At 41.6% G+C, this 14,748-nt stretch overlaps 1 protein-coding gene across 1 annotated transcript in view; it reads right to left on the reverse strand.

Moving 5' to 3' along the window:
- Nucleotides 1-1,406: 1,406 nt before the first annotated feature.
- The window catches only part of Smc1a (structural maintenance of chromosomes 1A), a 43,174-nt gene continuing 29,832 nt past the window's right edge, over nt 1,407-14,748 (reverse strand). The window contains exons 19-25 of the mRNA XM_057759587.1: nt 13,869-13,979; nt 4,463-4,619; nt 3,904-4,058; nt 3,639-3,790; nt 2,334-2,403; nt 1,998-2,108; nt 1,407-1,656 (exon numbers count right to left, since the gene is read on the reverse strand). Of these exons, the coding sequence (XP_057615570.1) occupies nt 1,573-1,656; nt 1,998-2,108; nt 2,334-2,403; nt 3,639-3,790; nt 3,904-4,058; nt 4,463-4,619; nt 13,869-13,979 (840 nt within the window). The 3' untranslated portion in view covers nt 1,407-1,572. The remainder of the gene's footprint in view (nt 1,657-1,997; nt 2,109-2,333; nt 2,404-3,638; nt 3,791-3,903; nt 4,059-4,462; nt 4,620-13,868; nt 13,980-14,748) is intronic.

A 14,748-nucleotide genomic window follows, 5' to 3' on the forward strand; every position in this document is an offset into this window, starting at 1 on the left:
AACGAGAACGGATTCATCCACTCCCTGCATAATTAGAAATTCCGAGTGACACTATGGTGGAGCCAGTGCCCCACACAGAGCACCATTGAGCAACCAGTCCCAATTAGACCTTACCTCCTTGAGACAGGGTAATAGATCACCTTTGAACTCTCACTCCCCTTGCCTCGGATTCCCAAGTGCTGGGATTAAAGGCTGGAGTCACTGGGGCTGGAGAGATATGCCAGCGGTTAAGAGTCCTTACTGCTCTTCCATAGGACCTAAGTTCAGTTCCCAGTAACCATGCTGGGCAGCTCATTAACTGCCTGTAACTCCAGCTCCAGCAGATCTGATGCACATCTGTGTTACGCACACAGTATACCCATAAATAAAAATAATACAAATAAGCCTGGGGAAAAAAGGGCACATGCAACAACATCCAGTCTGACTTAATTTTGAAAAGTAAACAAAAAAGCAATGCAGAGATTTTGGATAAACCAAATGTGATGATGACCTCTGTGACTGAGCAAATGTTAACGTCATCACACCAGGCTTTATTTCCCCAGCAGTCTCGACAGCTAATGAGGTTAGTTCCTGCCCAGATCTTAAACACGCTAGGCTGACAAATGCCTACTAGGGCTTAGCTCCTGACAGCCCAGTTTGGGGCCCAAGCGCAGTTATCATGTGTGATCGAAACTACTGGCTTCCTAAGGCTCTCTATTAATCAGATAAGCCCCATCTGTGCCCTGGCCCTTTCCGGATAACCAAAGCATCCAACACCTCCCAGAGGTGATGGTGCCTTCTGTTCCTTTTCAATGAGGGTCAGAAGCCCTTCCAGGCCCAGCAATAACAAGACTTATATTCGGAGGGGCTGCTATCTAGTGGCGCTTCACACATGGATAAGGTTTTTAGTGAGAGTCTGACATTATTATGAGAGAGGTAAATTTAAGCCCCATGTTACAAATGAGGGAACCAAGGTAAAGAAAGCTCAAATGATTTGCTCCAGCAACAATTAGTTAAGTGTTAAAAAGTAAAAAAGTAGAACCATGGTCTACTCTTAGTCCTTACTAAACCTTACTAATCTGTCAAGGTCTGGCTGCTCAAAGGTGAGTTTTCCCACAAAGCAGGAAGTGATAATCCTCCTGTCAAGGAACTTGTGATATTTAACTAACCAGAGTAACTGGTTACCTTACCATTTCCTTACCATTAAGAGATGTTCACTGATTCGATTCAGTATTTTAAACACAGACCCAGACAAACAGAGGGTGTTCATTCTGTGTCAAATGAACAGGCACATGAAACAGCGAAATGAGGCAGTTCAGTGACTGCCCAGGACTCCTATGAGGTCCCAGGTACTTTTATCCACTTGGCGTGCTGTCACCTTGTGCTCCCTTGAAATAAAATTCAGTTATGCTCCTTTAAGTCTCGTATTCAATATTTATTTTGCAAACAAATCACATGCACACATAATGACACATGTCCACATACATAAGGGAGCATGGTGCCCAGAGAATCCATGATAATGGGTGATGAGAAAGATCCAGGAAATACACAGAAGGCCAGTTCTGAGATCCAGACAAGAAGGTAGAATTCCTGCTACTGTTCATTGGGGTTGGGGTTGGCATCTGGGTACTTGGTGAGGTCGAAGGTCAGAACTTTGCTGATCACACAGTCCCCTTGCTGAAAGAGAAAAAAAATATCAAGAGAGAATTAATAAAGGTAGACAGCCTGGAACCAGGAGTGAAACTGCCTCCCTATGTATCTGCTCAAAGGCCAGGCAATGGTTCTTTCTGGGTATGGAGAAAGGATTCACTCCTGTGTGCCTTCTTTCTTTGCCTACCTCTAAACTTTCCTCTGTCTTTACTGTCTGGCTAAAGATTCAGGGCAGGGCTCCAAGAAGCCTACATGGCTGCTCAGGACCTGATTACCTCCACTCCTCCACCCTCCCACTGCTGCTCTCTCTTCCTGCCTTGGAGAGTTGGGCAGGAAAAGGGCTGGCTCCTGAGCCCAGCCCACACTACCTCAGGATAGACTCCAATGAGGCTCTCAGCCTTGGTGTAGAATTCCTCCTTGAGAGAGATGACAATGGCCTGGAAGTTGCAAGTTGACTGCTCCTTGATGTAATTTGCCACCTGTGGGAGGGGTATTCAGCAGGGCTTAAGACCGAACACTCCCATTTTCCAGTCAAAGTAAGGGAGACTAAGAAAAGGCTATTGATTATCAAAACAAGGATGACCCAGTCTTCCAGGCACATAGAATAGATGAATAGCTAGAGCACAGTCACAAATTGATCTCTGAATGAAACCCAGTCCCAACTTGGGAGCTTCCCGCCCAGACCTCACCTTCCTTGCACTCACCTTGCCAATGTTGGTATTATCCAAGGCAGCATCAATTTCATCCAGGACAAAGAAGGGGGCTGGCTTGTAGCTGAGAGGGAATGAATAGGTGAGCTAATACTACAGAAAGAGGGCCGCAACAAGAGCAGGCCGGTCCCATAGCTGGAATAGGACAATTGCATTCAGAGACCAAATAACCCAACTCTGAAAATTACATGGCCTAGGCCCCCGAATCCCCTCCTCGATATGTGGTTCTGTGTGCCATTGTCCCCCTAGGACCATGAAAAACAGGGCCTTTTCCAGGAACTTCCAGGTTGGCTGGGAAGACAACTGTCTCCAATGAGCAAGCTACCTGTGGGTCTCCTATATCCCAACATATCACACTCTGACATGCCTACTTACCTCCATACATGCAACAGCAGATTCAGCCTAGAATATTTGCTGGGTTCCTTAGCAAACTTTTCTTTTAAAAAATTATTTTATGTGCATAAGTACTTTTCTTGAATGTATATGTGTGTACCATGTGTAAACCTAATGTCTACAAAAATCACAAGAGGGCACTGGATTCCCTGAAACTAAAGATGGTTCCGAGTCAACAAGTGGTGCTGGAAACCAAACCTAGCTCCTCTACAAGAGCACAAGTGCTCTTCCTAACCACTGAGCCACCTCTCCTGCCCCCAGACTACTCATTTTTTTCACCTACCCTTGAAAACCTTCCTTGGCCCACCCACACACTACAAGTTAGGTGTCCCTCCTCTGTGTACACACGACACCTACACTACTGTCTGCTTATGTGTCTGTGTCTGGCTTCCTCTAGTCTCTGAGCTCCTTAGGCGATAGATCACATCAATCTCACCTGTCCCAAGCTCCCGATAGGGTCTGGTACAGAGTAGGACTCAAGAAATGCTCACGAAGTGATGCTGCATACTTCAACGCTAAGTTCTAGGGGGTCATGTTTAAGCACTACTGGCCTGATATGGGAAGTATCAAGGTATGCCAGACGTCAAAGACGGCTTCCCAGAGGAAGGGGAGGAGAATGAAGAGGTATGTCAAGCCAGATATGTACAGAAAGTGCCTATTAGCCAGCAACCATGTGAGGAAAAGCCTAGAAGTGGAACTAAATACATGCAGGAACCAGGAGGCTAGGCTGAGTGGATAAGGATAGATGGGGAGGACAGGTCCAAAAAAACTAAGTGCTATAGTAGATAGACAGGGAATCCCAAAACACCTTCACCTATGTAGATCTCTGCATATCATTTGACCCCAGAGTCTCTGGTTGCCTCAGCTCTGCCTCTTCACCAACTGCCCTGTGGGACACAGCCTTACCTGTGGATAGCAAAAAGCAAGGCCAGAGCTGCAACTGTCTTCTCCCCGCCTGACAAATTGTCCATAGGCCGGAAGCGTTTGCCAGGAGCTACACAATTGTAGTTGATGCCATCCAAATAGGGCTCTTCAGGATTCTCAGGGCCCAGGAATGCCTAGGGGATAACAGAGGGGATGAGGACCTGGATATGTGTGCATGGGCATGGTGATGGGAAGAGCAACTGAAAAAGAATGGTAGGAGCTAGTTGCATAAGGGGCTCCAGTCTACCTGGGCACTGCTGTTTCGGGACAGAGCCTTATAGATCTCATCAATGTTGGTAGCCACAGATTCAAAGCAAGCATTGAATCGGTCAAAGCGCTCCTTCTTAATCTGTTCAAAAGCCTGCTTGGCCTTCTTTGCTCGCTTTCTTGCTGCCTCAAACTCTGCCAGAAAAAAGAAGAGCAAATGATGATCGCTCAGGGCCCTGGGTTCTGCCAGGGTTGAGAACCACACTGTGCCAAGAATCACCTGTAAAGGAAAATTCTAGGGACAACTTACAATGAGAGAAAAATGCCTGAAGGAAGCCCCACAGGGATCAGTATCCAGTGAGTTGGCCACCGCAGTATAGTCCTAGAGCCACACAAGCATGGATTCCTCCATGAGCTATACCAGCTACCTTAGCACCATCATTTGCTCCCCAGAAAGCGAGTAGATAATCCCCACTGTTCAGGGTATCCAGCAATTTTGAATATCAAAGTATGTGAAAACAGAGGCTGGTGTGCTATCACAGCACGCCGTTGTCACACCTTCAGTCCTCTGCTCCCATCTAAAGCCCAGCAGGTCTTACCATCTGAGGTCTCCTGGAACTTGTCTCGGACACTCTCCAGCTTTTCCATGGCCTTCATGTTGGGGGCAGCAATCCGCTGAAGCACACTCTGCTGCTCATTCAGCTTTTGCTGCAGTGTGTTCATCTCTTGCTTGATTTCCTCCTCCGCCTGTGCATCCTGTAACCCCACAGCCAGCAAACAGTAAGGAGCACCCGACCCAAGTGCAGACCACTTGAGAGATGACCAGGCTTGGGGACCTGCTCCTATGTAGAAGGCAAGCTCTTCTCCAGCTCGGCGTCTTTCACAAAATCTAGCTTGAAGTAACTGTTCTGTCACTGGAAATTCTAAGTGAATGTGGCTTTCTCACCTTAGTTCTTCCTCCAGATCTTGCCAACCTATTTGTCTCTGGAGGAACAGCTGCTAGGGGCCCTCTGTGGCTTAGCCCGAGCCATGAGTCAGCACCATCCCAGGGTGACCTGAAACTCCTCACAGACTGCTCTGGCCTCCACTTACAGCTCCATGATAACTAAGGCAACTCATGCTTTCCTCTTAAATCATTGTATCTGAGCAAATTCCACTCCATTTTGGTTGGGGACCCCTTACAGCTACTGTAAATGCATGTTTGAATTTGTGCCTCACTGCCACTTTTAGTTAATAACTACTTTAACTGAATAGCCACCAAGAGCTGTTCCTGTATTCACAGAATTCAAGGCGCTAACAGAGAACACAGCTAAGTAAATAATCAGAATGGTGCAGGATTAATGTAAAGACAGTGACAAGCAGTGTTGAATCAGCACACAAGAAGAGAACCCGATTCAGACTCTGTGGTCAGGGAAAGCATCTGGGCGTGTGTCTAAGTTAAAGCCTACAGGATGAACAGTAGAAGATGAAAGAGCAGACATGGTTTTGTATACAGCTGAGAACATCACAGTCAAAAGCTAGAGAGGAGGTGCCTCATTGGTTATTCACTGAATTAAAAGCAATTCAGGAATAATCAACTTTAGAAGTCACCCCCTTTAAAGAACCAATATGGCACTATTAACAACTTGTGTGCAGACATAATCACGCTTGTGCACTCACAGAAGCATGCTGGGGAGGCACAAAGAAAGAGAAGCTAGATAGACAAGCAAAGGACAGATTATAAAAGGCTGTACAAAACATACATTTTTATCTCAAAGGAGACCAATGTGATTTAGAGAGCAAGAAGGACATGAATTTATTCACATTGTAGAAAACTCTTTTGAAAACAGAGAAGAGCTCTGGTATACCTGAAGGCTAGAAGACAGCATCAACTCTCCTGGAACTAAAGTTACAGACAGCTGCGAGCCATCACATGGGTGTGAGGAACTGAACTTGGATCTACTGCAAGTATGGTAAATGCTCTTAACTTTTAAGCTATGTCTCTAGCTCCAGAACTTATATTCTAGTAAGCTATTAAACCTAAAAAACAAAAAATCTAAGTGAAGTTAATTTCTAAATGCACATGATTCATCATGTACAGTGAGGCTGACATAGTAATTAACCACAGAGACAAGCCCAGGACAAGGTGGACTCAACAATAAGTTTAATCAAACTTATTATTATTTTGGGGGGAGGATAGGGTCTCACTATATAGTCCTGGCTGTCCTGGAACTCACTGTGTAGACTACACTGTCCTCAAACTCACAGAGATAAACCAGGCTCTGCCTCCCAAGAGCTGGGATTAAAGGCATGAGTCACCATACCTGGCAAACTTGAAAGGAAAATCTAATGTCAATACTTGTTAAACTGTTCCATGAACTAGAAAGGGAAGGAACATTAGCAATTTCATCCTTTGAAGCCAACCAGCACTACCATAATGCCAAAATCAGGTAAAGATGATGACAAAAGAAAACTATAGCTCCAATGTCCCCAGTGAACACAGACACAGAAATTTTCAGGAAAATACTTACAAACTGAATTCAAGAACACATCAAGATCATACATCATGATTGAGTAGGTTTCATTCCAAGGATGCAAGGCTAGTTCAACATATGCAATCATGGGGGGCTGGAGAGATGGCTCAGCGGTTAAGAGCACAGGCTGCTCTTCCAAAGGTCCTGAGTTCAATTCCCAGCAACCACATGGTGGCTCATAACCATCTGTAATGAGATCTAGTACCCTCTTCTGGCCTGCAGACATACATGCAGGCAGAACATTGTATACATAATAAATAAATAAAAAAAAGACATGCAATCATGAACTCACAATAACTAAGGGTACCTGCACAGAGCCACATGAGACAGTCCTCAACAATAATCAGTGATACAAGAGAAAGGTGCTTGGTTGCTCATGGGGCCATGACCCTTACTGCTTATTGAGCTTCTGAAAGAGGTGAAATCATTTTCTCCAGCTATGTATCCAGTGCTGAGACCACCAAGCTCCAGCAAGTAGCTCCAATCTGTTCATTTGGACAGCCCCAGTTACTCACTAAGTCACAAAACAAGTAGACATGAACACAAGAAAAAGACTTGTAAAGCTGAAGTGGGGTGTATGTGGTAAGTATGCATTATATACATGTGTGAAATTGTCAAATAACATTTAATTATTTTCAATGTTAAAATGAAAAACTGAAATACTAATAATTAAAACACAATAAATGTAACAATGTAATCTTTTTAGATTTACTTTTAAGGTATTTTATTAATTCTCTGAGAATTTCATGCATGCATACAATGTATTTTGATCATATTGACCCCATTCTTCCCCTTACTCCTTCTAGATCAATGGTTCTCAACCTAAGACTATCAGAAACACAGATATTTACACTACAGTTCATAACAGTAGAAAAATTACAGTTAGGAAATAGCAATGAAAATAATTTTATGGTTGGGCGACACCATAACATGACAAACTAACTGGGTCGAAGTATTAGGAAGGTTGAGAACCACTATCCTAGATCCACTCTACTCCTTCATCCCTCAACTTCCTGTCATTTTTCATAAATTTATTCAAAATTTTTCTTACAATATATTTTGTTCATATTCTTTCCCCTCCCCAACTTCTTCCTACCTAGCCAACTTCATGTTCTTTTTCTCTCAAAAATAAATAAGCAAATCTTTAAAAAAAAAAAAAAGAAACATCAGCAAATCCCACTGAGTCCAGTATGCTCTGTCCATATACTAATGAGTGTGAGACCATCCACTGGAACATGGTCCATCTTTCAAATTTATGTTTCCTTAAAGAAAACTAACTTTCTCCCCCAGAATTTACCAACCACTAACAGCTCTTTAGCTAGATGTGGGGGCTCCTGCGCCTTTTATACTGGAATGTATTTTTTGCTTTTTCATTATGTGTATGAACTTGTGTGTGGGTTTGTACACGTGAATGCTGGTACCCAGTGGAGGAGAGAGCTGTCAGATCCACTGGAGCTGCCATTACAGGTGTCCCATTGAGCTGCCTGAAATGGGTGCTAGGACTTAAACTCGGGTCCTCCGTAAGAGTGATGCAGGCTCATAGCCGCTGTGCCATCTCTCTAGCTGACCATGCTAGAATGCTGACTGCCTTGCTCTTATACAGAAGAACCACAGCTGCTGGGTATGCCTGTGCACATGTGAGTGCAGGCACCCAGGGAAGCCAATAGTGTCAGATCCCCTACAGCTGAAATTATGGGCCTCTGAGCCACTCGACATAGGTGCTGGAAACCAAACTTTGGTCCTCTGCAAGAACAGTAAGAACTCTTAATTGCTAAGCCATCCTTCTAGTCATGCGTATAAATAATCTTAAGAACAAATACATGATTATTTCTATATAGATATAGAAAAACATTTAACACAGTTCAATATGCCTTTAAGGTAAAAGTCTTAAAGAAATTAGAAAAAAAATGGAGCATACCTTAAAACAAATGTTGTATGTGACAAACCTATGGCCATCATTATAAATAGAGAAAAACTGAAAATATTTCCTTTAAATTTTGGAATGAGATAAAGAACTCAACTCTACACTCTTATTCAATACTGTGCTCAAAGTCTTGCTAGAACAATAAGGTGAGAGAAAGCCATAAAAAAGCATAAAAATAGGAAACAAAAAAGTGAAATTACTCATATTCACAGACATGACTCTGTTCTTGACCATATACATTCTACCAGAAAACTCTTACATTAAATAAACACTTTTAGTAAAGTTGTAACATACAAAATCAATATACAAAAGTTAGTAGCTCTCATATATATCAACAACAAACTTCCCAAGAGAGAAATTAGGAAAAACAACCCATACATAATAGCTTCCCCAAAAATAAAGTACCTAGGGATAAGGATGCAATGAAAACTTTAAGGCACGTAAAAAACAAAAGAAGATACCAAATGACAGAGAGACCTTCCATCCTCCTGGACTAGCAGAATTTATGTTGTAAAAATGGCTTTTATTACCAAAAGTAATATACATATTCAATGCAATTCCCATTAAAATTCTAACAACATTCTTCACAGAACTAGAAAAAAATCTAAAAATTAATGCAAAACCACAAAAGACCACATACAGTCAAAGCAATCCCAAGTGGAAAGAACATTGTTGAGGGTATTATATCTGACTTAAAACTGTATCACACCCCTAGCTAGGAGCTATTGGCAGTTGATAGCTGCTAGGAGAGGAAGAGCCAGTTTTCTCCTAGCAGCCTGATCATACTGTAGCAAAAGGCCACAGCTCCAAGAATACTGAGGTAGCACTGACTTTATTTTATGGGTTTACAAAAAAGAAGGAGGAAGAAGAAGATGACACCAAGTTGGCTGAGTAGGAAAGGATGGCTGGATCTGAGAAGACTGAGGAGGGAGGGTGAATATGATCAAAATACACGGCATGGAATTTTCAAACAAGGAAAAAAATGATCACAGAGCGACGAAAACAACTTAGTGATGGCACAAAAACAAACACGTAGACCCAAAGAGTAAGACAAGAGACCCAGAAACAAACTCACAGCTATAGCCGCCTAAATTCTGACAAAAGAGTAAGACAAGAGACCCAGAAACAAACTCACAGCTATAGCCGCCTAAATTCTGACAAAAGCATCAAGGATATATCTTTTACCCTAAACAAAAAACCAAATCAAAATGGATGAAAGACTTACTTTCAAACCTCCAACTCTGAAAGTGTTACAAGAATACACTTGAAGTTACAGGTATAAACAAGAACTTTCTGAATAGGATTGAAACAGCACTGAAAATAGTCCCAAGAACCAATAAATGGGACATGAAATTTAAAAAACAAACTCTGCTTAACAAGAGAAAGAATCAGAACACACAGCCTATACACGGGGAGAAAACCTTTGCCAGTTAAGCCTCAGACGGGGGACTGATATCTAGAATATATAAAGAATTACAAAGAGTAAAACACCCAAGCCACAAAACTGCCAATCATAAAAGGGTTAATGTAATAAGCAGACAGTTCTCAAAAGAAGAAACACAAATGACCAATAAATATTTCAAAAGGCCCAGCAAGATGGCTCAGTGAATAAGGTACTTGTCACCAAGCCTGAGTTCAAACTCCAAAATCCACAAGGTGAAAGGAGAGAACTGACCTTAGGGAGATTGTCCTTTGACCTCCATGTGTGCCATGTAAGTATATATAATAAATGTTCACTACTGTTAGTCAGCAGGAATGCAAATTAAAACTACTTTGAGATTCCATCTTACCCTTAGTCAAAATGATTATGATCAAGAAAGCAATAAATGTTGGTGAGGCTATGAGAAAAGAACAAATTTTACTCAGTGCTACTAGGAGTATAAATATTACCATTAAAGAAATCAATATGGTCCCTCAAAAAATTAAAGATAGCTGGGCATGGTGGGGTACACTTTTAATTCCAGGACTTGGGCAGCAGAGGATTTCTGTGAGTTCGAGGTCAGCTTGGTCTACAAGAGCTAGTTCTAGGACAGGCTCCAAAGCTACAGAGAAACCCTGCCTTGAAAAACAACAACAACAACAAAAAGGTAACAGAAAGGAAGTGTGGAGGAAGGTGACAACATGTGACATGAAAGTGGAAAGAAGGTTACTGAGGGTGGAGAGAGCAGAAATGGGGAGAAAGAATGGGAAAACAAAAACAAATTTTGTAGAAAAATGCCATAATGGTTAAAAAAAAACCTACACTGAAAAGTTACAGCCATGTTGAACAAAAATTTATGGAAAGAAAGAAAATAGAATCCCATTTGAAGATCTCTACATACTGCTGAGGAATGATCTGTAGAATAGGCTTTTAAGCGAAAATGAAAAGTACATACGAGTTTACTATTATCTAAAAGAAGGTGAGGCTATAAATGCAACTGCATGCAAACATATTTGCATTTTAAAACCACAACAAAGAGGCAATAAAAAACTAATTAAAAAGTGACCTAGTGATGAAGAGAAGGGAACAAAAATAGAAGCCAGAATTTTCTTCATGTACCCAGTTTTATTCTTTTCATTTTAGAACCGTGTGATCCTACATAGTTATGTTAGGTAAAAAAATTATTGGGGTACAAGATGTTCAGAAGATGATAAAGCACCACTCTAATGATTAGTTGCTAATTAATGACAAAGACAAAAGTGTATGCTCAGCAACGAGTAACCTGGCAACGGACACTTTTAACTATGGGACTAAACTCAGCATCACTAGTTAGTAATGGACAAATCCTGATAGGATGTACCTCATGGTGAAATACAATATAAAACACAATACCTCTGCATCCTGACTGCGAGGATTACGGTGTGAGCCCTCACATGTAGCCCTAGAGCTGAACTATCTTACCATCTGTATTTTCTTCACAAGGCTCAGGAAAAAAAGAAAATAATTGTGCATGTAGAGTGAAAGTCAAGGAGAGAAGCAAAATGAGAAACCAAGTATGTATGATAAATTGGATCAGTGATTTGGCTCAGATTGACAACCTAAGTTTGATCCCTGGGACTTACATGGGGGCAGGAGAGAATGGACTCCATAAAGCTGTGCTTTGACTTCACACTCATGATGTGATACTCACACAGACATCATATACATACATAGGCACAATTTTTTAAAAAGGGGGCCAGGAAACAAGATTTTTCAGTGAGAATTAGAGACATAGACTTAAGGACAATGATGTTAAACTGAAAATTTCAATCTTAATTAGAAGTACCAATGTGAATCCTGCAATAATTTTATTTTTTTCTTCAAATCTACTTAAGAGTTATAGAAACAGCTGTCAGCTGTCTTGAGCACTCCAGTGTCCAGACGGTAGTTACTAAATAGTAGCTTTTCCCACTGAATAAAAGAGTCAAGAACTTCTCAAGGAAATAACTCATTCCTGGTCTAGGGTAAGATGTATAGAGGTTGAACCTAGACATATGAGGAACTAAGGAAGATGAACAAAGACTACAAAGGGTTAATGCCAAGATGATGCAGAAGCCAACCTAAACGCATTCGCACTGGCTGCAGACAGGGCACCAAGCATAAGCACAACAGACTGAACAAACCATATGTACTTATACTCACACTCGACTGAACAAACCATATGTACTTACACTCACACTCGCAATGATAGAAGACAGCCGGGTGGACAAGTGCTGAGAACGCAAGGAGGCGATCCCTAACTATGTGACCTGATGACGAAAGGAGAGCCGAGCTGCCTTTCCTACAGGATTACCAAGTGGGGAGAAGAAAGCACTCTATGTATTTTCGCTAATAAAAAAAGAAATTAAAGAATAAGATGGCCATTTTACAATGGGGACCAACAAAGTGTGGACTTCATAAAACGTCCCATAAATGAGACCCTATAGATTTCTTGCAGAAACAATACTGCCTCTGGGTAGCAAAATATCCTACCCTACCACTGAGAAGCAATGCTGCAAACAATAAGGATTTTTGGAAAAACAAAAACATATACCATTACCACACCTAAGAATATTAACAGTAATTCTAACATCAAATGTTAGTATTGAAATACTTGTTCTATAAATTATTTCTTAAAGGTTTAGATATTTCTCTGAGGGTTCACCCTCAAAGTGTCTTCTCCATCTCATCTCTGCAATGGGTTCAAAGCTAGAGGCACACATCTGATTGGCTGGTTGGTTTCTCACTCTGTACCAGTGTCTATTTTGCTCTTTTCTTTGCTCTACTAGGGACTGATCCAAGGGCACTGTGTGACTGGTAAGTACTCTACCACTGAGTAATATCCCTTGCCCTCTATGCCCTTTGAAATTTCCCATTCAGCTACTAAGGAGACTGAGGTTAAAAAAAAAAAAACCTGCTTAAGCGCAGGAGTTTGAGGCCAGCCTGGGCAAAAGAAGAGACTCTGTCTCAAACAAAATATAATGAATGAATGAATGAGTGAATGAATAAATAAATGAATGAATGAATGAATAAATGAAAACCCTAACCAAGACAGACTGGGACTAGGACAAAACTGAACAAACCCTTTCCTTTCCAACTTGTTTTTGGCTACTATTTCATTACAGCAATAGAAAAAAGCAAATAAAAACTTGAATCCTGACTTGGACACAGAGAATGCAAAAACATTTACTGAACATTAGATAGAAAAAAAAATGCTATTTTATTGTATATGATGGAATAGTATATTTTCTTATGAGCCCTCATATTCTGTAGATACATGCGGAGGCAATTATGAACACAACAATGCTTCAAATTTGCTTTAAAACAGTCCCATAGTGGAGGTTATAAAAAACAAGATCTGCCATATGTCACTAACTGCTTAAGATTGGTAACTGGTGCCTGGTATTCATTATACCATTTTCCTTACTTCTATGAATATTTGAAGTTATCCATAAATTAAAAAAATAATCATATTTTCCCTGGACATAATAATAAAAAATAGACTACAAAGCAAAAATATTTTGGAGACTTGTTCCTAAAGGAACCCGTGTGAAGTGAAAGTGGCCTGCACTGGAGAGATGATGCAGCAACAATAAGCAAGCAAATAATACAGAATACTCACCGTCTTTAGAAGGCTAAATTGATAGAACTTGGTAAATTAGTCAATCATGCAGAGTAAGTACATGTCAAGAATGAAGCTCAGATTTTTGTTTCTGAGCATGTGAGAGGTACTGAAGGGGAAGTCTGGGGAAGAAAGCTGGAGTTTGAGGTAGGCTGTGGGGCTAAGTGTAGAGATGCCAGCAGAGGTGAAGACAGCAAAGGAGATAATCACAATGCTAAGGGAGAGCAGTACCTGAAGCAGAGCCCCAAGGAGCACCTAAGGTCTACCTGTTCAGTGCAGTTTTCTTCTAGTTCTGTGTGTACCTGGTCTTAGCTAGTACACACATACACACATATACACATACATGCATACAAGTAGGGATATGGGCAACTGAGGGTGCAAGAGGCTCCCAACTCAGTCATCCTTAACCACATCTTTCCTTTTCAGCCAGACTTCATCTGCCCCAGATAGGTAAACATTTCTTGGGAGAGCTGAGAAAATGCCAATGCCTCCCAGCCAGAGTTCTTACCTTCAGATCCTCACACAGGTCACCGTAGTCAATTTCGATGAGAGCCTCTCGAGCATAGATGCTGGATGTTCTCTGGGAACCACTCACTGACTCCTCTCCCTGAGAGCTACCCTGCAATGTTGAGATGGAAGGAGAGGCAGATGAAGCAGACTGACCATCTGTATCCCTTTCGAGAATAGGGGTTCCTTTGAAGCTTTCAATGTCTTTGAGAAAGCACCTTGCTAGATGACAGAGGCAGGGGCCAACAGGAAGGTTCAAATTGAAAACTGGGCTCTATAGCTCACCAAGTTTCTTCATTTCTAATGTGAGGACAATAGCCAGCTAACAGAGCTATAGTTACGATTAGGAATGATTGTCATGGCCTATCAGTGTCTGCAATACCAGTGTTCAAAACTTCTACTGAATTAAACTGAAAGGCTATCTGGGAAGAGCTCCTCACTACCATCTTTCACTTCCAATTGATAAAATGCCACAGTTCCTCTGATTTTTTCCCTACACCTAAACTTCCTTACCTCTGCATTGCCGATGTCCCCTATCCAACCCTCTTCTGGCCAACCTCCCTCACTGCAGCTAAGCTAAGTCTCCTCAGGTTCTCCAGTTTCCTGAATCTTCCTCTGCTCTTGACTTATGTTCCTTAGTTCTCACTCCTACCAATGTTCAGTATTTGATAAAGCTATGACTTAAGACCTTAAGATTAATCAATCACTTCATTATCTTTCTGACTAATCACTAGCTTGAAGCTCTCCTCTCAAGTCAATGTTCCTCTCATAACAAAGCCTGACTTCACTGCCTCCACCTTGAGACATCTCTTTTGCACCCATCTTTACTTAACATCCCTGCCAACTCTTTGCCTGTGCTTCTATCTGATGCCTACCCTTCG

This window comes from Chionomys nivalis, chromosome X, assembly GCF_950005125.1.
Source record: "Chionomys nivalis chromosome X, mChiNiv1.1, whole genome shotgun sequence".
NCBI lineage: Eukaryota > Metazoa > Chordata > Mammalia > Rodentia > Cricetidae > Chionomys > Chionomys nivalis.